This window comes from Chiloscyllium plagiosum, unplaced genomic scaffold (assembly GCF_037043375.1).
Source record: "Chiloscyllium plagiosum isolate Xiang-an unplaced genomic scaffold, Cpla_swu_hap1 HiC_scaffold_7, whole genome shotgun sequence".
Lineage (NCBI taxonomy): Eukaryota > Metazoa > Chordata > Chondrichthyes > Orectolobiformes > Hemiscylliidae > Chiloscyllium > Chiloscyllium plagiosum.
In genome coordinates, this window is record NW_028270145.1 from 4,054,007 (window position 1) to 4,077,600 (window position 23,594).

General features: G+C 40.5%; 1 protein-coding gene across 1 annotated transcript in view; it reads right to left on the minus strand.

Moving 5' to 3' along the window:
- Window positions 1-1,233: 1,233 nt before the first annotated feature.
- tmeff2a (transmembrane protein with EGF-like and two follistatin-like domains 2a) overlaps window positions 1,234-23,594 on the minus strand; it is a 94,266-nt gene continuing 71,905 nt past the window's right edge. Inside the window, exons 7-10 of the mRNA XM_087988679.1 lie at window positions 16,525-16,584; window positions 15,628-15,754; window positions 15,351-15,509; window positions 1,234-2,287 (exon numbers count right to left, since the gene is read on the minus strand). Of these exons, the coding sequence (XP_087844805.1) occupies window positions 2,191-2,287; window positions 15,351-15,509; window positions 15,628-15,754; window positions 16,525-16,584 (443 nt within the window). The 3' untranslated portion in view covers window positions 1,234-2,190. The remainder of the gene's footprint in view (window positions 2,288-15,350; window positions 15,510-15,627; window positions 15,755-16,524; window positions 16,585-23,594) is intronic.

A 23,594-nucleotide genomic window follows, 5' to 3' on the forward strand; every position in this document is an offset into this window, starting at 1 on the left:
TAGAATGTTGTTTGGCTTGAGATACAGAAGTATGTTGGTGGGGAAACTAATAAAAAGCAATAAGAAAATAAGAATTGTGATTTTCTTTTCAAGACATTGCTTGACTTGAAGTGAAAGTACATTAGCAAGCACAGTGGTGACAGAACAGGACTTGGCGTAAATTAAAACACAGCAGCAGAGCTTCAGGTGACCTCAAGTTAACATGGGGCAGATTATGAGAGACTACCCAGAAGTACGTTGGTATAGACAAGAGGTAACAAGTGAGTGAATAATGATTTCAGTAGTGGATGGGTCAAGAAAGATACAAAAATACAGAGGTGAAAATAGCAGGTGGATACACTTGCAGTGATTGTGTAAGTGTAATCAGAAGCTGAACTCAGGATGAAATACAGTACATCAGGTATATAAAATGAAATAGAGATAAAGAGAGTTGGGGAGAGAAGAAAATGTAATTTTTAAAAAGTAAATTAGAAACAATAATGATTAAAATCTTATGGAAAAAGAGCCCTCACTTGTTGAAAGTTAATTTTCAGGACCAGAGTGATGATTTGACAATAATTAATATTTATCAGGTCGTTAAAAAAATTACATGTAGTGGAATGGAAAGCCCTAAGCTTTTGCTCAGAGAAATTAGTATACATCAGTCACACAAGTACAGGAACTTCATGTAATTCATTGCTCAGTCCCTTTCCAGTGAAAGCTACTACCTGATTTATTTTAGTGTTGTCATTAGCCTCACCATTATTTCTGCAGCAAAAACTGGAGCATAATTTTATGAGTAACCAAAAATGCTCAAATATTTATGTATCTGCATATAGCAATATACATAAGATTTAAATGGTACACGCACATATAAGTAAGAAATAGAAAATGTGCTATAATATCATTTTGTCCTGCTCTGATTCTCACATTGGAAAAAGAATGCTTTTTCCCTTTACAGAAAAGAGGAAATCTGATTAACACTTGACCCCATGTGTAATATATAGGAATTGTTCAGCATACACCAAAGTAAGTTATTTGTATTTAAACTCTGCTTGCATTGTTCTTGATTCAAGGCAATTTAGTTGGCTGAATTTGTTCAGCAATTTATGTCTAATTCTAAATATACGATTCAGGTTTCCAACTTTCAGTTCTACTCAATTGCTTAGACAATGTCTGGGATGAGGGCATGGAATTGTTAAAGGGTGCATAGTAACGGTAAACAGAGACTAATAAACAATTCAAAACTGCCCATTTGTGAAGTAATATTTTTATTTTTGTCATATTATTATGAAACGTTAGCACTGGAAATGTATATTTCAAATGAGGATCCATAACAGAGCAAAACAATGCCCTAACTATTCTTTGTCATTATCAAAAAGTACATGTGTGATCCTCTAGTTACTACCACTTTGGTCAATGCAACACATTTAATCATTGTTTTTGACAAAGGGTGACCTGTAACCAATTGGTAAAAGTTGCGTAAAATGTACGTTCTTCTGTTTATGTAAACGGTGCATTTTGAGTTAGCCTAGTGCAAAAGCACACACAATATAAAATAGGATACTTCACTAATTACACTGATCATAATTTATCTGTTTAAATTGAGACAGCCTTGTTGACTGATCCTTTTGTTATGGTGTGTTACACTGTCATGTATACAATACTACTGAATTCAGATAAATAGCATTGCCCTTATAAATGTATGGATCTTTTTAATACTCACTGGCCTTCGTAACAAGTGAGTAAAAAAAAATATGATAAACCTCTGGTTAACTCATAGCTTCCCAAAATTAATTTTTAATTAACAGTATAGAATCTTATTTTCTCTACTTAACATAGGTAATATCTGACTGAGCATACAAATTACTTGCTTCTTAAAAAAAATTCAAAGCACATTTTCATCTTTAAAAAATTCAGAAACATCACAGAAGTATTTATTTTCCATTAGTCCAGCTTTATAGTACTTCATGTGCAAATTAAACCAATATTGTGATATAAATCGTTAACCATTTATTTTTATTACAGAAAAACACATCAAGACACTATATACTATTTGAAATATATTCAGACATAATCAAATATAACTGTAGTATATGTATTCATTGGTGTAGTATACCACAAATGCAAGGCAACATGTGTTGTTCCATTTTGTATGATAATAGTCCAAACTGTGTAATTATTTTTGCAGCTGTACAATCATGCTTTTTTTTAAATTAATCTTGTTGATGCTCTTGTTGTGTTGTCGGAACTGTAATGTGTTGCATTTTGCTTCTGTCTTTGAATTCTGTTGCCCCGGGGACATTTTCTGCAGATAAGAATAATATTACTAATTCACAGAAATGGAAGATTATCTTTTACTTCAAAGCAATTTATACATTTTTGCAACACAAGAATAAATGGCTAAGAACCCATGGTGTATTATGAAAATAGTTGGAATGTTTTCATATAAAGACATTTCAAAATATATCAAAATTCACTGCTACATAATTTCCATTTTTATCAATTGATGCAGCTTAAATAGATAGAGAAGGAAATAAGCGCTGAAAATGTGTTGCTGGAAAAGCGCAGCAGGTCAGGCAGCATCCAAGGAACAGGAGAATTGACGTTTCGGGCATAAGCCCTTCTTCAGGAATCCTGAAGAAGGGCTTATGCCCGAAACGTCGATTCTCCTGCTCCTTGGATGCTGCCTGACCTGCTGCGCTTTTCCAGCAACACATTTTCAGCTCTGATCTCCAGCATCTGCAGTCCTCACTTTCTCCCCAGAGAAGGAAATAACACCTGTTCAGCTAAATTAGTCATTTCAATAATTGGAACCTAAATGGAAAAAAAAGGCCTAAAATGTCATACACCTTTATAATTTCTGAGGAAATCAGTATCCTCTGGCATCTTTCCCTACTGCTGATTCTTCATGTAAGAGCCTCAATACTCAGTGTTGGCAATCTGATCATCACATCAAACATAAAACTTGCCACTATGCTCAGATACAAATATTGCAAACACAATCACTACATAATGATGAAAAGGAAAACAAATTATTATGTTTAACGTGAGCTGCATTTTTTCCAGCACAGAAGGCATAGCAAGGGAGCTTGACATCTTCCTATTACCATATCACCAGCAGCAGATCACCTAGGGGACTGCTAACTGAACACTTGCATGGCCAATTAAGGGTTACTTCCTGCACCAAAAGGTATTTCACCTTTGTCACTTCTGCCTGCTGCCACAAGAGAGATTGTCAGGCAAGTCTATCCGTCCCCCCAGCAAGCACCAGAGCAGGGTCACTCTTGATGGATACTCCATGATCCATGGAGGGATCCTTTAGTATCAATGACTGTCTGCACATCAAGTGTTGCTGGTGCACCGGATTCCCATTCCCAAAAACATGAATTGTCAGGTCCTGTTCGTCGAGATGTAGTTTTCCCAAACTAAATTCATCTCTATGAGGGCATCTTGCCATTATTGTACCATCCCCTAGGAGTTGCTGTCTCAGTGATAGCCATTGCTAGCAGTGATATTACTGAGGCCCTAGCTGGATGTAGATTTGCTCGCTGAGCTGGGAGGTTCATTTCCAGATGTTTTGTCACCCTACTAGGTAACATCTTCAGTGGGCCTCAGGCGAGGTCCTAGCTGTCTGACTGGGATAGCAACCTTCTTTTTTTGGTGTGGAGTGGTCACAGGCAGTGTGTCCTCAGGATCTTGTCACATGCTAGAACTGAGTTGGGTTTTGGAGATGGGACGTGGTCATCAGTTAAAAAAAATGGCTTATATGCATATTATGTTAGCGAGAAAGTAAATAACCAAAGTACATAATTACTTTTCTTCAATGAATGTCAAAACAGCCATTAAGTCAAAAATAGGAAAAACAAGTTCCATCACATGCTTCTTTGTGTGCATCAGAACCAGTTTCTGTTGCTATGCAAATACACTATAGTTCTAAAATAGATGTAGCTCTCAATAATTTATGCTTCATTAACTAAGTTCTCACTTCCACAATATTTTGGGCATTTTAATAAGAATAAACTTGCAAGAAGTCCCTAATTTTAGTCACTTAACTGTGAATAATCAAAAACTATGTATCTGCAGATCAGTAGTGTATGTTTGCATTCAAATCTGCCATTTTATTTCTTCATTCACAGAATGTGGTTATTATGAGCAAACCAACATTTATTGACCATTCCTAACTGCCCGTAAGAATGTGGTAGTGAGTGGCTTTCTTGAACTGCTGTGTGAGGTACACCCAGTGCTTTTGGAGGGAGAATTCAAGGACCATGACAACATTTGGAAGACTGTATCAATGGAGCTTTGGCAAGTTATTGCAGTGCATCTTGTAATGCATTTGGTCTCCATGGTGCCTTTCCCATGCAATCATGCAGTATCAGTGTTGGAAGTGCTTGTTGTAGCCAAGGAGTTTACACCTCACTTCAAAGAAGGGGACCTGGAGACACTGATAGACTGGCTGGTGGAGAGGAGGGCCGTGCTCTTTCCTGTAGATGATCAAAGGAAATCATTAGCACTTGTGACACTTCATGAACCAATTTGGTGATCACATCATTGGCAAGTCTCCACAGTTGGTTGTGGAAGCATCTGCTCAGGTTCAGGCAGAAGATGACCGCATAGTTTGCCATTAATGATTTCTTGCAAATGCACAGTCACAGGAACTGCATGCATGGAGACACTCAATAAACTGGATTGAAAGACTGGATGAGTCCACCAACATTATCAATACCTTGCAGCTTCTGGCACATTTGTGTGTATTGCTGTCTTCACACACAAGCTTTTTGCTACCATGGAAAGCTAGGTTGAGCAGAGTGTTCAATGGCTTCTTGAGATGCATGCAGATCTGCAAACCAACACTTTAGCCATTGATGTTCAGCATCAGCAGCAAGGCGAGAATTTGACGAGTTACCTTAACCTCATTCCAGGTGCCCCTCTTCACACCGAGGCAAGTTGGTGCCATTAAGCACCTGGATCAGGTAGGAACCACATACAGATGGCCCAAAGGTTTCCTCTCCAGTTACCCCAAAGGGGCCAGGCCTCACCACTTCCTGCTGCCTATGATCCCCAACCCTGTAGAAGATGCAGCTGAGGAGATTGTGCCTACAACTGGCCAGAATCCTCTCCACTGCTTTGGGAGACTTCTGCCCACAAAAGCCTCTGGAATTGTTTGCCCAAATAGTCCAGGTTAACAGGATCAGTGGGGGAAAAGAAATGGAAGATTGGAGCAGGAGTAGGTATTTTGACCACTTGACCTACTCTGCTATCCATTATGATCATGACTGATCATCAAGCTCAATGATGACACGGCAAACTCCTTCTATTTCAACCGCAGAATGCAGGATTTTGCCTGGATATACTGGGAGGGTAATGAAAAAAAGCGCTGAGGCAATATAGGTGGCCCAAGTGACATATTACTGTAAATCTGCTTTCACTTCTATGAATATATACATGCTTTCAACTGTCACATATCTGATCAAGTGTTATTACAGTAGTAGGACCTGCTTATGTGACTACCAAGTCAGAGTTAAACAGTGTCTTCGTTAATCTGAAGGAGGGCAGAAGTTACATTGAGGTATTATTCATCTTCAAGAAGTACCCTGGATTAGTCATAGAGCTGTACAGCATGAAAACAGACCCTTTGGTCCAACTCATCTATGCCAACCAGATATCTTAAATTAATCTAGTCCCTTTGTCAGCATTTGGCCCATATCCCTCTAAACCTCTCCTATTCAGTTACTCATCCAGATACCTTTTTAAATGTTGTAATTGTATCAACCTCCATCACTTCCTCTGGCAGCTCATTAGATACATGCATGACACTGTGTGTGAAAAAGCTGCTCCTTAGGTCCTTTTTGAATTTTTCCCGTCTCACCTTAAACATATGCACTCTAGTTTTGGATTCCCCCACCCCAGGGAAAAGACCTTGTCAATTTCCCTATTGGTGCCCCTCATGATTTTACAAACCTCCGTAAGGTCACCCCTCAGCCTCTGACACTCCAGGAAAAATAGCCCTAGCCTAATCAGCCTCTCTCTTTCGCTCAATCTTCCAACCCTGGCACCATTCTTATAAATTATTTTTGAACCCTTTCAAGTTTCATAACATCCATCTACAGCAGGGAGACCAGAAATAAACGTTGTATTCCAAAAGGGGCCTAAACAATGTTCTGTAAAGCTGCAACTGGACCTCCCAACTCTTATAGTCAATACACTGACCAATAAAGGCAAGCATACCAAACGCTTTCTTCACTATCCTATCTACCTGCCACTCCACTTTCAAGGAGCCATGAACCTGCACTCTAAGATCTCTTTGTTCAGTAACACTTCCCAGGCTCTGACAATTAAGTGTAGAGGTCCTGCCTTGATTTGCCTTTCCAAAATGCAGCACCTCACATTTATCTAAATTAAACTCCATCTGCCACTCCTCGGCCGATTGGCCCATCTGATCAAGGTCCTGTTGAACTCTGAGGTCATCTTCACTGTCCACTACGCCACCGATTTTAGTGTCATCTGCAAACTTACTAACCATACCTCCTACATTCACATCCAAATCATTTATATAAATGATGCAAAGCAGTGGACCCAGAACCGATCCTTGTGGCATTTCGCTGGTCACAGGCCTCCAATCTGAAAAACAATCCTCCACCACCACCCTCGGTCACCTACCTTTGAGCCAATTCTGTATCCAAATGGCTAGTTCTCCCTGTATTCCATGTGATTTAACCTTGCTGACCAGTCTAACATGTGGAATTTTGTCAAATGCCTTACTGATGTCCATATAGATCACATTGACTACTCTGCCCTTATCAATCCTCCAGTCAACTTTTGAAAGTTCTTGCCTAATACCGTCAAAATTGGCCTTCTTCCAGTTTTGAACTTTAACTTTTAGATCCAATCTATCCTTTTCCATCACTTTTTTAAAACTAATAGAATTAGGATCAATGGCACCAAAGTGCTCCCCAACTGACACCTCAGTCACTTGCCCTGCCTTATTTCCCAACAGAAAGTCAATTTTTCCTCCTCTAGTGTGTACATTCACAATTTTCTTGTACACACTTAGCAAATTTCACTGCATCCAAACTCTTAACACTATGGCAGTCCCAATGTATATTTTGAAGTTAAAATCTTCTACCATTACAACTATATTATTCTTACAGATAACTGAGATCTTCTTACAAATTTGCTTCTCAATTTCCCGCTGAGTATTGGGAACATCTATAGCACAATCCCAATAAGGTAATCATCCCTTTTGCCTTTCTCAGTTCCACCCAAATAACTTCCCTGGATGTACTCCTAGGAGTATCCTCCCCAAGTACAGCTGTAATGTTATCCCCGAATAAAAACATTAAGCTGCCTGTCCTGTCCATCCCTGAGTCAGATCTCTGTTATCTCTTTGACATCCCAGTTCCATGTTCCCAATCATGCCCTGAGTTCAACTGCCTTACGTGTTAGGCCTCTTCCATTGAAATAAATGAAGTTTAATTTATCTGTCCTACCTTGTTCTCTGCTATGTTCCTGCCTGCCCTGACGGCTTGACTTGCTCCTTTTTCCAAGTGCACCAGTCTCAGACTAATCTCTTTTCTCACTATCTCTCTGGATCCACTCACCCTAATAACTTAAATCCTTCCGAGCAGCTCCAGCAAATCTCCCTGCCAGTATATTTGTCCCCTTCCATTTCACGTGCAATCTGTCCTCCTTATACAGGCCACTTCTACCCCAGAACAGATTCCAATGATTCACAAATGTGAATGCTTCTCCCTTGCATCAATTCCTCAGCCACGCATTTATCTGTTCTCACTAACTTGTGGCACCAGGGGTAATCCAGATATTACTACCCTCAAGGACCGACAGGAATTGAATGAAACCCTAGAAGAGTATAAAGGCAGTAGATGTGGCAAATCAGGAGGACAAGAAGGGGACATGAGATAGCTTTGGGTTAAGGAGAATCCAAAGGGATTCTAAGAATACATTAAAGACAAAAGAGTAACTAGGGAGAAAATAGGGCCACTTAAACAACAGCAAGGCCACTTATGTGTGGAACTGCAGGAGATGGGGGAGATACTAAACAAGTATTTTACATCAGTGTTTACTGTGGAGAATGATATGGAAGCTAGAGAACTTTGGGAAATAAATAGCAACATTACAAAAAATGTCCATATTACAGAGGAGGAAGTGCTGGACATCTTAAAATGTATAAATGTGGATAAATCCCTTGAACCTGATCAGGTGTACCTTAGAACTCTGTGACAAGCTAGGGAAGTGATTAATGGGCACCTTGCTAGGATATCTGTATAATTAATAGCTACAGGTGAGGTGCCGGAAGACTGGAAGTTGGCTAAAATGATGCCACTATTTAAGAAAGGTGGTAAGGCAAAGCCAGGGACCTAGAAACTGGTGAGCCTAACATCAGTGGTGGACAAGTTATTGGAGGGATTCCTGAGGGACAGGATTTACATGTATTTGAAAAAGCAAGGACTGATTAGGGATAGTCAACAAGATTTTGTGCATAGGAAATCATGTCTCACTTTGCAACAGATGTTAGGCATTGTTCATTCATGTATTCATCCGTGCAGTCACGACTTAGCACTTTAATGAGACGATCATGGAGGCCAAAGGCAATACGAAACACCTTGTATTAGGGCTTTGCCTGCACTCACTTTTAAAAAAAATCTGTTTAGGCTCATTTTGAATTTTTAATCTATGTTTGCATTATTAATTTTTCTTGCAGTTAGTAACTAAGAAATGCACTTCTTTGTTAACCCCAAAAAAAACGGGTTGAATTATTTTTTTCTCTCCTGGGATGTGGGCATCATTGGCTGGCCAGCATTTATTGCCCATCCTTGGTAGCTCTTGAGAAAATGGTGGCAAACTACCTTCTTGAACCACTGCAGTCTATGTGCTATAGGTCAACTCACAGTGCTTAGGGAATGAATTCCAGGATTTTGACCGAGCGAGAGTGATGGAACTGCAATACATTTCCACGTCTGGATGGTGCATGGCTTGGAGGGGAATTTGCGGGGATTGGTGTTCCCATGCTGCTTTTGTTCTTCTAGATGCAAATGGTCATGAGTTTGGAAGGTGCTATTTAAAGATCTTTGAATTTTTGCAGTGCATCTTGTAGATGGAAGACTGTTGCTAACGAGCATTGATGGTGGCCCGAGTAGATGTTTGACGATGTGGTGCCAGTCAATTGGCTTGCATTTTCCTGGATGGTATCGAGTTTGTTGAGTGTTGGAGCTGCACTCATTCAGGCAAGTGGGGAATATTCCATCATTCTCCTGACTTATGCCTTGCAAATGGTGGACAGGCAAACGGTAAGTCAGCATGCGAGTTATTCGCTAAGTATTCCTAGACTCTGATCTGTTCTTACAGGCAATGTATGTATACGGTGAGTTCACTTGAGCTTCTGGTTAATGGTAATCCCCAGGCTGTTGATAGTTCCTTTAAAAGCAAACTTCCTTTAGACTGGGAGAAAGGGAAGGGATCCTTTCTAAATTAGCCTTGTGTCTAACTTACAGGGGACACATGAATAAAAAGTGAAGCTAGTTCATCCCTCCTCACCCAGGAGCTGAATATTTGTCTAGAACTGTAACAGATTGGGAAACCTCACCTGGAGACTAGTTGTAACACACCAAGTTCCTGACTGACCATGACTAACCCCTTGGACTGAGATCAGGTGATACTCTTGACTGAGTATTGCAGCAACTCCTGTCTGACTGCAGACCCCTTCACCTTTCTAACGTCTGGTCTCTCCATTTGACTTCTAGTCATGGCAATTTGGTTAAAGTGAGTTTTGAGAAGATTTGTAGCTCAGGTTGAGGTTTTGGATGTAGGTTTGCTCGCTGAGCTGGAAGGCTCATTTCCAGACGTTTTGTTACCCTACTAGGTAATATCTTCAGTGGGCCTCAGGCAAAACAATGCTGAAAATTCCTGCTTTCTATTTATATGTTTGGGTTTCTTTGGATTGGTGATATCATTTACTGTGGTGATGTTATTTTCTGTGGTGAAGTCACTTCATGTTCCTTTTCTCAGGGGGTGGTAGATGGGGTCTAACTCGATGTGTTTGTTGATAGAGTTCCGGTTGGAATGCCATGCTTCCAGGAATTCTCACGCGAGTCTTTGTTTCGCTTGTCCTAGGATGGATGTGTTATCCCAGTCGAAGTGGTGTCCTTCCTCAGCCGTATATGAGGATACTAGTGAGAGAGGGTCATGTCTTTTTGTGGCTAGTTGGTGTTCATGTATCCTGGTGGCTAGTTTTCTGCTTGTTTGTCCAATGTAGTGTTTGTTATAGTCCTTGCGCGGTATTTTGTAAATTACATTAGTTTTGCTTGTTGTCTGTATCGGATCTTTCAAATTCATTAGCTGCTGTTTTAGTGTGTTGGTGGGTTTGTGGGCTACCATGATGCCAAGGGGTCTGAGTAGTCTGGCAATCATTTCCGAGATGTCTTTGATGTAGGGGAGAAGCATACGCAGTTTGTTTGCCACTCTAACCCATATGCTATAAGTGTACAGAGCAAATTACTGCAGATGCTGGAATCTATACTGAAAGGAAAAAATGCTGGAAATCATAGCTGGTCAGGCAGCATCCATGGAGAGAAAGCAAGCTAATGTTGAGTCTAAATGATTCTTCATCAGAGCTGACACAAAGTGTGGAGGGGTTAGCATTTATGCAATGATGGTGTGCAGATTAAGTGATCGGAATGTGAGAATGGCAGAACCCCTTGACAATTTGGTGCTGGCAATGCTGATATGCTGCCTGTCTTTTTATCTGCTCTAGGATGCAAGTCAACCAAAAAGTGCTGCCGGACTGTAAGTTCTCATTGAAGTGGCAATGTGCTAAACGGCAAGGCAAGTCAGATATGAGCATCCAAATAAATGCAAAGTGAGCAAGTGTTAAGAAAGCAAGTTAAGAGCCATATGCATCCTGTACAGTTGTGTGAACTAGCTGTATGGCCCTGTACACAGTGATTTGGCAGAAGCACTGCAATGTAAAATGTTTGTAAGCTCCAAAGTGCTGTGAAAAGCTGTTATCATGTCTTGATGGGATGAATGGCCTATTTTTGCTTCTATATCTTATGATAGAAAGGCAACTATCCTCAGTAAAGTCAAGAAGAACTCATTAATCAGGAGGACCTACTACTGCCAGTTAAGGGCATCATCTGGTCTCACTCTGGGGGCTTGGACATGGTCAGACAGATGATTGGGATGTTTAGGGTCAGTGCTTCTGTATCATTAAAGTCCAGGAGTTCGCCAGTCAATACTAAAAGCCGAGTGCAACCAGCCCAGGGATTAGTGTTACGTGAGATGGGGAACTGCACAGTAAACATCCCGCGGTGCAGTCACCCATCAGTCAGGTTTAGGGCAGTGGGCATGGTCAGTCCAGGGGAAAGTCAAGCAGAAGGTTATTATCAGGGTTCACTAAATGGCAATCACTGTGGTAGAGAAGTTGGGAAGTTGGCCAATTATGGACACTGGAAGCAGCATACGTGGATGTTGAGGGGTCCTTAATTCAACATAAGGATCTGAGATAATAGTGCATTGAAGGGCACAGGTTGCTGGGGTAGGGTGACCATCAATGGTAATCACCATGCTGATTTTGATGGGGAAGAATATGTTACATGATGGTTGGATAATCGGCTAAGGGCTAAGAGGGAAAGTGATAAGATGAAAAACTAAATAAAAGAGTTGGGTGATAACACTGGCAGAGAATACAAGGCAGAAAGTAACAGGAAGTTTGGAGGGGCAAACCACAGATTGACAAGCTGAGCCGACAATCCACTCTGAAGTACTTCTTGTGTTGCTTTCCATCTAAATTGCAAATGCAAATGGAAATTAAAAATGGCTGTCATGACAAGGCAAAGTACAGGAAAGAGGTAGAGAGTTTAGTGGCCTGGTGTAAAGACAACAATCTCTCCAGCAAAGAAACTGGTCATTGACTTCAGGAAGTGAAGTGGAGGAACCCCATCTCATCTGTCAATGGTGCTGAGGTGGAGATGGTCGAGAGTTTCAAGTTCCTAGGGGTAAAGATTGTCAACAATCTGTCCTGGTCAATCCATATCGATGCTGCAGTTAAAAAAACACACAAATGCCTCTACTTCCTCATAAGGCTAAGGCAATTCGGCATGACCAAAATGACTCTTTTTAATAATTTTTATAGAAGCACCACAGAAAACTACTGTCCAGATGCATCACAGCTTGGAATGGCAACTGCTCTGCCTAAGACCACAAGATCCCAGTCACCACCCATTTCAATTCCCCTTCCCATTCCCTCTCCGACGTGACCATCTTCAGCCTCCTCCACTGCCACAACGAATCAGACCACTAATTGGAGGATCACCTCATCTTCTGCCTGGGCAGCCTACAGCCAGGTGAACTCAACATTGAGTTCTCCAATTTCAAATAATCTCCCTTCCCATCCCCAAACTCCCTTTTCAATTCCTCCCTTCCATTCGTCTGACCGACCCTTCCTTCCAGCTATCAACCAGATTCATTCCTCCCAATGACCAATCAGGCCGTACTTGCTACCTGTGTTCACCTATCACTACCTCACCACACAGCCCTTCTCCCCACCCAAAACCCTCCCCCCCCCCCCTCCTTTATCTGCAGCTCCCCTTACACCCACATGCAGTCCTGAAGAACGGTTATACTTGAAACGTTGAATTCTCCATCTCCTGATGCTGCCTGGTTTGCTGTGTTCTTCCAGCCTCCTGCAATTCCAACATGCAAACTAGCCTTCCATCCACTATCTAAATTTCCTGCTGCCTCGGGAAAGCAGCCAATATAATCAAAGACCCCCTTCCACCCCAGTTTTACTCTCTTCCATCCTCTTCCACTGGGCAGAAGATACAAAAGTTTGAAAATGTACCAATGGATTCAATAACTGCTTCTTCCCTGCTGTTATCAGACTTTTGAATGGACCTTTCAAATACTAGTTGATCTTTGTCTGCACCTCTCTGTAGCTAAAACGTTACATTCTGCATTCTGTTCTATTGCCAGGATCTACTTACGCATGGTAATGATTTGCCTGGATAGCATGCAAAACAATACTTTTCCATGTATTTCAGTACTTGTGATAATAATCAAATCTATGGCTGCTGCACAACTAAAGTGCAGAGAAATTGAGGAGGAGTAAGCTTGCCAGAAAGACCAGACCAGCAGCAACATTTAGAGGCTGCTGGACAGCATCACGTGAATAAGTCACAGCAGAGGATCCTTCAGGATGTATAGACGGCACAGCAGGCCCAAACCTCATCGTCCTGGATGCCATTTCTTCCAGATGAGCAGGATGAAGATGTGTCATCTGCTGGAACTATGTCATCTGCTGGAACAGGACTTGTGATCTGAGGGAATGGATGGCCATCCAGGTTACAGCTCTGCTACATTTTTATGTGACTGGTTACTTCCAAGGGTCAGCTGGGGACCTGTGTGTGATTTCTCAACTCAAATGTTACCAACACTGTTACTGATACAATTTGTATGAATATCCAGATCACAGCATTTCATCTGATTTTGCCATCACAAGGAAATTGCTCTAACTTGGTCAGTAAACTTTGCCAACTAGCAGGAATTCCCCAGAAGCAGGGAACTACAGATCATGCACATCACAGCATGCACCATATGCTGACTTCATCATGAAGGAGTTCCATTCTGCCAATGTACAAATAATATTGATCATTGATACCACACCTTTGTAGGTACCAGGTATCATGGAAGCTGTGATGATGCCTATATCTATGATTAACTTGGATTCCAGCTTCATTTCAAGGACCAAATGTCTTAAAAGAATGGCTCATTGGAGATGAGGGCTATGCAGTGCAATCATGGCTGAAGACTATTATGCATTTTCCTGATAGAGGCTAAGCATAGACACAACACAGTCTGTTCTTCCACACAGATCTTCACAAAGCAGACATTACACCTTCTTAAGTTGAGGTTCTGATGCTTGGATTGATCTGGTGGGACCTCTTAGTACACTCTAGACAGAGGGTGCTGCTAAATCCTGCACAACTAGAGAAGGCAATAGCAATGTGATGGGTGCTGAAGAGTGATGGCAGACTTGTGATGAGGGCCATTGTGTAGGAGAAATATCACCTTAATCATCATAGAGCAGTGCAGCATTGCATGCAATAGATTAGAATTGGATGAAATCATCATTCATTGACTGTAAATTTGTTGTTGCTGGAAAGGCAGGTAGCCATGTTTAGTCCAAGAAGGTATAGGTATCCCCTGCTATCCGAAAGTAGAGCGTTACTATGAAACCTTTCATAAGCCAAAATGGCGTAAAGCAAAGAAGCATTAATTTATATGGGAAAATTTTTCCCTTTTCTTGTAAAAACAAAATCCTCTTTGGATTTCTTTCGGTTAGCGAAAACAAGCACTAATGTACGTCTTTTGTAAAAGTGAAGTGGTGTAAAGTGAACTTTAGAAAAGTGGAGGATATCTGTCGCCCTATGTTGTAGCTTTTTTAGGTTGGCACCTCAACTGAAGCTATAGATGTTCTGTGATTTTTCACTGTGGAACAAAAATGTGGAAAACATTACTGACTGCGCTGATGACAGATAGACACTTCTAGAGACAGCAACATAAGCAGAAAAAGATAAGAGATTTTTCAGATGTGACTCTTGGTTATTCGATGCCTTTTAGAATGGCCTGACTGTGTGTACATGATTCAACTAGTCAAGATTTTATTGTATGCCAAGCTATTGCTTGACTTTGTCTGTAAGACAAAATCACCCAATTTTCATATAAAAGGAAATGTTAGCAAGATAGACAGATCAAGATCAACTGGATAGTATGTGCCTGTGTTATATCTTACCTTAGATTGATGCCAATTGGTGCATTCTATTTTATTATTCAAGTTGCCTGAAGAGGTTTGAGATAGGGTGTACCAAGAAACCTCTAATACACAAAGGGCATCACCAAAGACAGTGTCAACTCTTCCATCCTTTTAGAAAACTTAAAACCAAACAGCTGACCATTCCAAACCAATTATATTATGGCAATATGTTCTTTCATTTGTTTACAAATTGTGGGCAGCTACCAATTATGGAATCTGCCCATCCTCCATCTAACTCCCTTAGATACCTTGCTTTCCATAGTATTGCTACTCCTGACTTCTCAACATTGTCATAATGCTTCTTATTGTCATAAAGTACGCGCAAGACAGGCCCAGTCTCTCTCAGATCAATAACATTGCAGAGTACTTGTTCCTCCTATAAATGAGAGAGCTTGGCGCTGACCTCTGGGTGCCAGAAATGAACAATGTTTCTTAAAATTGACAGGATTAACATTTAGCACAGGATTATGCAGTGGAAATCAGAATACCTGATTACCTTAATCAAGTAACTTGACCAATTATTAAAAAGTAAGGTTACCTTGTTATGCAAAGAACTACAATCAAAATGATGGCCACCTGCACAGCTCCAATGATGGATGCTATTAAGACATACTGAAGTTTTCCAGCTCCAGGAACGACATACAAAACATTAAACTCTTTTTGTTCGCAGCGTGGTCCTTTAAAACCTGTTTCACAGCTGCAAGATGAGTGTAATTGGTCAGCAAATGAATTGAATTCATACAATATTGAAATAAGTAAACGTTTACATGGAAATCAAAAAAAAAGACTTGTTATTGTCTTATCTAAACATTTACCTGCAAGATGGTTCCTGTTTATTAATCAAGTATTCACATTTTCCATGTAAACAAAGATTATCCAAGTGATTGGGACATGGGATAAAGAGTCCTCGGGCAGGTTTTTCTAATTTATTGGCATTTTTTTCTGTAATATAAAATGCAAATTGGAGGTAAATAAGAAAACTGAAAAATATTTAATGACTTTCAGCAAGAATTTGAGAGTCAGTGGAGTTGAGTTCTATATGAAACTCATCTTAAAAAGTATGACACCAAGATTAGGTTGCTCACAGCATGAGAATAATAAAGTCCAACGAAGGCACTTAAGACAGAAATAGCAGTAGAACCAAGATCTAATTTATGAAATTGAGGTTACAAAGGCAATCCAGCTTTGACGTTCTTGGCAAACAGATTCTTCTGCCATTGGCCTGAAAGTGCAGCATCATTTTCCCCATCTCCACAAATATCTCATCCAAGTAGCCATTTTTGATTTAAACCTAATTGGTGAATTTGGCAGGCTTATTCAACTATGGAGATCTAATGATCTTGCCTTCACATTTTCAAAAACACTCACAAAAGAGTCATTGGAAGTAGAAGACCTGTTAATATTTCTTCCTCTCTAGCATGTTGTGCAATTAATCACTGACCAAGAAAAGCAATTAGGATAAAGTTTTTAAAAATTCCTAAACAGAAAAATCTTCTGTTTCATTTGCAGACCATACTGCAAATAATATTGGGACTAACACTCTAACTGTATAATCTGGAATCAGGAAAATATTACGAGTGGGATTCTATAATTGTTTACAGCACGGAAAAACATGAGTCGTGAAACTTCAAAGAATTAAACTCCGAACATTTTTTATCCGAGTTGACTTTTTTTTTAAAAACTAATTTCTGAAAAAGGTTAGAAATTGATACCTGTGTAATCAGTCCTTGCATAAAGCCCATCTTCAGTTTTCGTACCTGTGGTTGCATTGTCTGATCAAAAAAAGTTAAAAATGTTTTAAAATCACTGAAGTTACCCAAGCAACCTATGTGATACACAGCACATTTCTGTCCTGTGTCTCTTTTTCCAGGGAAACAGTTGAAGAGTAAGCTGTACATTTTTCCTGCTAAAATCACCAAGGAATAACAAACATTCTACTTAACGCAATGTGTTAATTAAGCATTTGTGCCAAGGTATTTCATTTTAAGCCTTATTCTTGAATTAATTATCCTGTTACGGAACGTGCTACCTCTGGGTCATGTGCAAATTAGTAAGATTACAGTTGCTAGTTTACAGAAGGTAATTTTCCAGAACATTTTTCCTTATTCTTGAATTAATTATCCTGTTACGGAACGTGCTACCTCTGGGTCATGTGCAAATTAGTAAGACTACAGTTGCTAGTTTACAGAAGGTAATTTTCCAGAACATTTTTCCTTTAAAGTTGGGCCATTAACTGCAAATAAAGGATACTATGCATGTTTGGAGGTTTCATGTGTTCCAATATAAAGACAATTGTTTTAAGTGGCATTTTGTTTTTGCAGGTTAGTCTCACATTATCCCTTGTTGATTGGGAAGAGCATGACAGTTTACGGGTATCTCTGATAAATTAAACTATAGATTCTTTTTACTTTTCATGTTTGGCTTTTCTTCTTACTGAAAGTAATTTCACACTTACCTTTGTAGAATCCTTCACATACAAAAATTTCTTGAAAAAACAGTTGTCTCTGTAGAAAGCAGAGCTCTCACGGTGACAATGAAAGCCTTACTTGCTTTGTCTTGTATTGTAAAGTATTTACCATTGCTATTCATATCATGCAATTGACCTCTGAAAGTCATACAGAATTTTGGATATGATACAATCTCTATATATTAGTATGCTGCAAAATGTGTTGTCAGATTATAACATTCAAGAATTTTAACCTAGCAGACTGCATTATCTCTCATGAAGAATGTTTGTTCTGTCAGTTGAGAAAATCACATACTTTGTTTTGTGGTATCACAATGTACTCTGTCATAATAGTACTTTACAAACTTCCTGTTACAATGGGTAGAATTTTCCTAGCCCCGAACAATGTGGAGAATGGCAAGTCAGTTGGGAAAATCTGGCAAAACCAGAGAAAATAAGATTCTTAGGGAGAAAGAACAATGTCGGATTCTACAACTAAGTTATGAACATGAAGTGGAGAATCTTGCGAGTGAGTGGTGACAGGCAATTTACATGTATTTGCCAACTATTAGTACTTAATCATGCCTCATTGATATGAAATTTCCCATTCTCTCACACACCAGAGAGAAACTAGAGATGACAATTTCTGACATGGAATTCAGAGGTTGTACATAGCGATTCCGGTTCACTACTTGCTCCTCTGAGCCTCCAACTTAGGCAGCAGTCGCTAACATCTCAATTATGTCTCAAATAAGCAGTGGCTGCCTTAATGCCCCATCATACACTCTGACACTGGGCATGCACCAGTCTTACCACATAATCATTTCAATCCCAGATTCACTTACAATACAGCTCTCCACTTCAATGTTGCAATTTAGAATACACTAACATCTTTAATAATAATGCTCCTGCCATGGCACTTTGCATTGCAGGAACAATTACCCATGTCATGGATTGGACCAAAGTACATTTGCAGGGCTTATTGTTTACTCTCCTACTGCACACTCACTTTGCTCTTTCTTGTATGTGCACAGCATCTCTTCCTTGGACTGCCTTTGCATGTTTTGTCACTTCTTTCAGAATTTAAAGGCTCACAGTAATTCCGTCTTGCCTTGCTGTTTAGCAGATACAATACCAGGTGTTTGTAGTAGATGTCACCAGTTTTCATTCAAGGAGGATCACATGTTGCTGTATAGCATTGTGCTATGTCAATGTCACACCTACTGTACATGCCAGTAGTTTTGAGGGCAATTAAAAAGCATTTTCTTCAATCCAGTGACCAGATCTTTGAGTCTCAGGGGAGTATTCCTTGGTCAAGTCAAGGGGAAATTGTCATCAGTCAGGAAGACCTGCTTGTCAGTCAGGGGTAGTCTCTGATCTCAGTCTATGGGCCTAGACATGGTCAGTCATCAACATGAGGTGGTCATGGTCAAGCGTTCTGCATAATTGCAGTCTGGAAAGCAGGCTAAAAAGGATGTGATAGATGCTGAGGAGCTGGGAGAGCAGCAGCAATCTTCCAAAGAGGAAGATGAGGACAGTGAACAGAAGTAATGACACCTTCAGGACAACTTAAAGCACAAGTCAGACAGGACTTAATTGATACCTGGTTCCCATGGATGGGACCTGGGGGCTGTGATGATTCACTGACTGTAAATTTGTCATTGATCCAAAGATAAGTGAAGGATGGGTTTCACCTGAACTGGAAAGGGACCAAAGTCCAGGGTGGAAGGTTTGCTCGAGTTGTTCATGAGGGTTTAAACTAGTATGGCAGAGGGGTGGGAACCTGAGCTATATACTGGAGGTGAGAGTTGATGGAGATGAGGCAATAGCGAGAGGTAGCGCAGCCAGTGGGAAGGAATTTCCTGGGAAAGAACCAAGGGATTGGTTAAAGTGTGTTTGTTTTAATGCAAGGAGTATCAGGAATAAAAGTAATGAGCTTAGAGCATGGATCAGTACCTGTGCTATGATGTTGTGGCCATAACAGAGACATGGGTTTCTCAGGGGCAGGAATGGTTGCTGGATGTTCCAGGGTTTAGAACATTTAAAAAGAATAGGGAGGGGGGAAAAAAAGGAGGGGGTGTAGCACTGCTAATCAAAGAGGGTATCAAAGCTACAGAAGTTACCATTATCGAAGAGGGTCTGCCTACTGAGTCAGTATGGGTGGAAATTAGGAACAGTAAGGGAGCAGCCATCTCATTATGGGTTTACTACAGGCCCCCCAATAGCAGCAGGGAGATTGAAGAAAGCATAGGTTGGCAGATTTTAGAAAAGTGTGAATGTAGTAGGGTAGTTGTAATGGGTCACTTTAACTTTCCCAATATTGATTGGAACCTCCTTCGAGCAGATGGTTTGGAAGGAGCTGTTTTTGTAAGGTGTGTTCAGGAGGGTTTCCTAACTCCGTACGTTGACAGGCCAATGAGGGGAGAGGCCATTTTGGATTTGGTGCTCGGCAATTTGGGGCAGGTGTCAGATCTTGCGTTGGGAAAGCATTTTGGGGATAGTGACCACAACTGCCTCACATTCTACATAGCTATGGAGAAGGAGAGAAGCAGGCACAATGGGAGGGTATTTAATTGGGGAAAAGGAAACTATGATACTATCAAAAGTGCATTGGGAAGCATGGACTGGGAGCAATTGCTCCATGGAGAGGGCGCTATAGACATGTGGAGACTGTTTAAGGAACAGTTATTGCGAGTGATGCACAAATGTGTTCCTCTGAGACAGGCAAGAAGGGATAAGATAAAGGAACATTAGAAGACGAGTGCGGAGGAGCTTCTCGTCAAAAGAAAGAAGGCAGCTTACGTAAGGTGGAGGAAGCAAGGGTCTTGCTCAGCTCTAGAGGATTACAGGCAGGCGAGGAAGGAGCTCAAAAATGGTCTGAGGAGAGCCGGGTGGGGCGAAAAAAGCTTGGCAGGAAGGATTAGGGAGAATCCAAAGGGATTTTACACGTATGTGAGGAATAAGAGAATGATCAAAGAAAGAGTAGGGCCGATCAGAGATAGCATAGGGAACTTGTGTATAGAGTCTGAGGAGGTAGGGGAAGCCCTAAATGAGTTTTTTGCTTCTGTCTTTACTAAAGAAAAGGACCTTGTAGTGAATGAAACTATTGAGGAGCAGATAAGCATGCTGGAACAGACAGAGATTGAGGAAGCTGATGTGTTGAAAATTTTGACAAACATTAAGATTGACAAGTCGCCAGGGCCAGACCAGATTTGTCTTCGGCTGCTTTGGGAAGCGAAAAATGTGATTGCTTCGCCGCTTGCGAAGATCTTTGCATCCTTGCTCTCCACCGGAGTTGTACCGGAGGACTGGAGGGAGGCAAATGTAATTCCTCTCTTCAAGAAAGGAAATAGGGAAATCTCCGGCAATTACAAACCAGTCAGTCAGTCTCATGTCTGTCATCTGCAAGGTGTTAGAAAGGATTCTGAGCGAAAGGATTTATGACCATCTGGAAGAGCATGACTTGATTAAAGGCAGTCAGCATGGTTTTGTGAGGGGTAGGTCATGCCTCACAAATCTTATTGAGTTCTTTGAGGATGTTACTAGACAAGTTGATGAGGGCTGAGCGGTGGATGTTGTGTATATGGACTTCAGTAAGGCATTTGATAAGGTTCCCCATGGTAGGCTCGTTCAGAAGGTCAGGAGGAATGGGATATAGGGAAATTTAGCTGTCTGGATACAGAATTGGCTGGTCGACAGAAGAGAGCGAGTGGTAGTGGAAGGAAAGTATTCTGCCTGGAAGTCAGTGGTGAGTGGTGTTCCACAGGGCTCTGTTCTTGGGCCTCTACTCTTTGTAATTTTTATTAATGACTTGGAAGAGGAGATTGACGGATGCGTTAGCAAGTTTGCAGACGACACAAAGGTTGGAGGTGTCGTTGACAGTATAGAGGACTGTTGTAGGCTGCAACGTGACATTGATAGGATGCAGAGATGGGCTGAGAGGTGGCAGATGGAATTCAATCTGGATAAATGCGAGGTGATGCATTTTGGAAGGTCGAACTTGAAAGTTCAGTTCAGGATTAAAGACAGGATTCTTGGCAGTGTGGAGGAACAGCAGGATCTTGGTGTGCAGATACACAGATCCCTTAAAATGGCCACCAAGTGGACAGGGTTGTTAAGAAAGCATATGGTGTTTTGGCTTTCATTAACAGGGGGATTGAGTTTAAGAGCCATGAGATCTTTTTGCAGCTCTATAAACTTTGGTTAGACCGCACTTGGAATACTGTGTCCAGTTCTGGTCGCCCTATTATAGGAAAGATGTGGATGCTTTGGAGAGGGTTCAGAGGAGGTTTACCAGGATGCTGCCTGGAATGGAGGGCTTATCTTACGAAGAGAGGTTGATTGAGCTCAGACTTTTGGAAAAAAGAAGGAAGAGAGGGGACCTAATTGAGGTGTACAAGATAATGATAGGCATAGATAGAGTTGATAGCCAGAAACTTTTTCCCAGGGCAGAAATTGTTAACACGAGGGATCATAGTTTTAAGCTGTTTGGCGGAAAGTATAGAGGGGATGTCAGAGGTGGGTTCTTTACACAGAGAGTTGTGAGAGCATGGAATGCTTTGCCAGCAGCAGTTGTGGATGTGAGGTCATTGGCGATATTTAAGAGACTGCTAGACATGCATATGATCACAGAAATTTGAGAGTTCGTACACATGAGGATCAATGGTTGGCACAACATCGTGGGCTGAAGGGCCTGTTCTGTGCTGTACTGTTCTATGTTCTATAAGTGGTCCCTCTTTCTTCCCAGAAGCAAATGTGGCTAATTTTTGTTTATTTTTCCTTTGTTTTTGCTGTTAGTAAAAGTGAACATTTTCAACCATTTGAAGACTTTCCAATATGTAATGTTTTCACACTGTCCATTGAGATTATATATGTTACGTTTGGTGCTAGGGAAAGGGCAATATTTCCTTTGACAGGAATCTAAGATGAAATAGCGCTAAGGACAGTAAATCTGTATAGCTTGATTCTTGTAGCTGCTACGATGACTATCAAGTAAATTGAGAATGATGAAAAATATAATTGTGAATTTGAAGTTACATGTTTAATGAAGTGTCAGTCATGCCACCCATGTGCTCTCAGAAGAGTTTATTTTTAGTTTCCCTTCTGCTATGTGCATTTGAAGGTAGTTGTTGGCTAATAACACCTCACCTTGTGCAGTGCTGAGTTTTAAATATGGCTCCAGGAATCCCAGCTGTGGTGCAGGTCATTCTACTGTAACTATCGTTTTGTTAAAGCAAATTAGGTATAATGCGATTGACGAATTGTGGACACTATTTCTAAAGCGCAAACTTTTAAAGCGTGCATTGGTTATGACACAATTCCGGCCCCATTAGCTTAAATGGTGCTGCTATTATGTAATTTTCTTATAACACGGGATTGCATGAGAACAGAACTACTGCATTATAGCAGAACTGACTGTAAATACTTTTGCTGGTGAGCACATCATGGTACAAGCAAGGCCCCTTACAGGCTTGGTGTAAAACTAAACAGGCAAGCTGTGAAGTACTGCATGATAAGACCCACTGCAACCTATGGAGGGAAAGTCTCCAATGGAACTCCACAAAATTGCAACTTGGCTGATTTTGGTGAAATTTGGCCCAATGTGTGTACATACGTTGTAAAACTCCAAAAGTACAAGAATAAATTATAATAAGGAAAATGTTAACAATAAAGTTCAATTGGTTTACCTTTGAAATGGAAAATCTAAGGAACCTTCAGTGTTTACAAGATATTCAGAGCATCCATGCAACAGCATTTCTGTACGTTCATAGATTTTTAAAATTCAGCTAAATTTTACTGTGGATACAGAATGAACTAGTGCTTTATATTGTGTTAACTCTCTTAAACCTACTTAAATCCAAATTTTTAGTAGTTTCAATAATGTTACAACATCAGAATTCCAAGATTTAGTTCTAGTCTTCAAGCATTCTCCTCACATTTGCATCACTCAATCAGAAAAACTAATTGTATTACTGAATAATTGGGATTGTATTACTAGGCTTTGTATAATTTTAGCAGTTGCAGTTGAACAGAAGGCATAGATCACAGATGGTCAACTTTTCATGAGGTGAAAAATAAATTGTGTGCTGTCAAGGAGTAACAAATATTAAATAAATGGGATAACTGTACATTTCTATGCTCCCACCAAGGAGAGGCACTTGTAGGGAGCACAATGAGAAACATGTGCATATAGTCCATTATTTTTCATTTGTTAAAAATTGTAGCTAAAGTATGAGTAATTTTGAAAGTTAATTCATCAATGAGGCTGTTGAAACATGCTTTGCCTCTAATTAGCTATTTGATATCTTGATTTTTCTCATTTTTCATTGTCTCTAC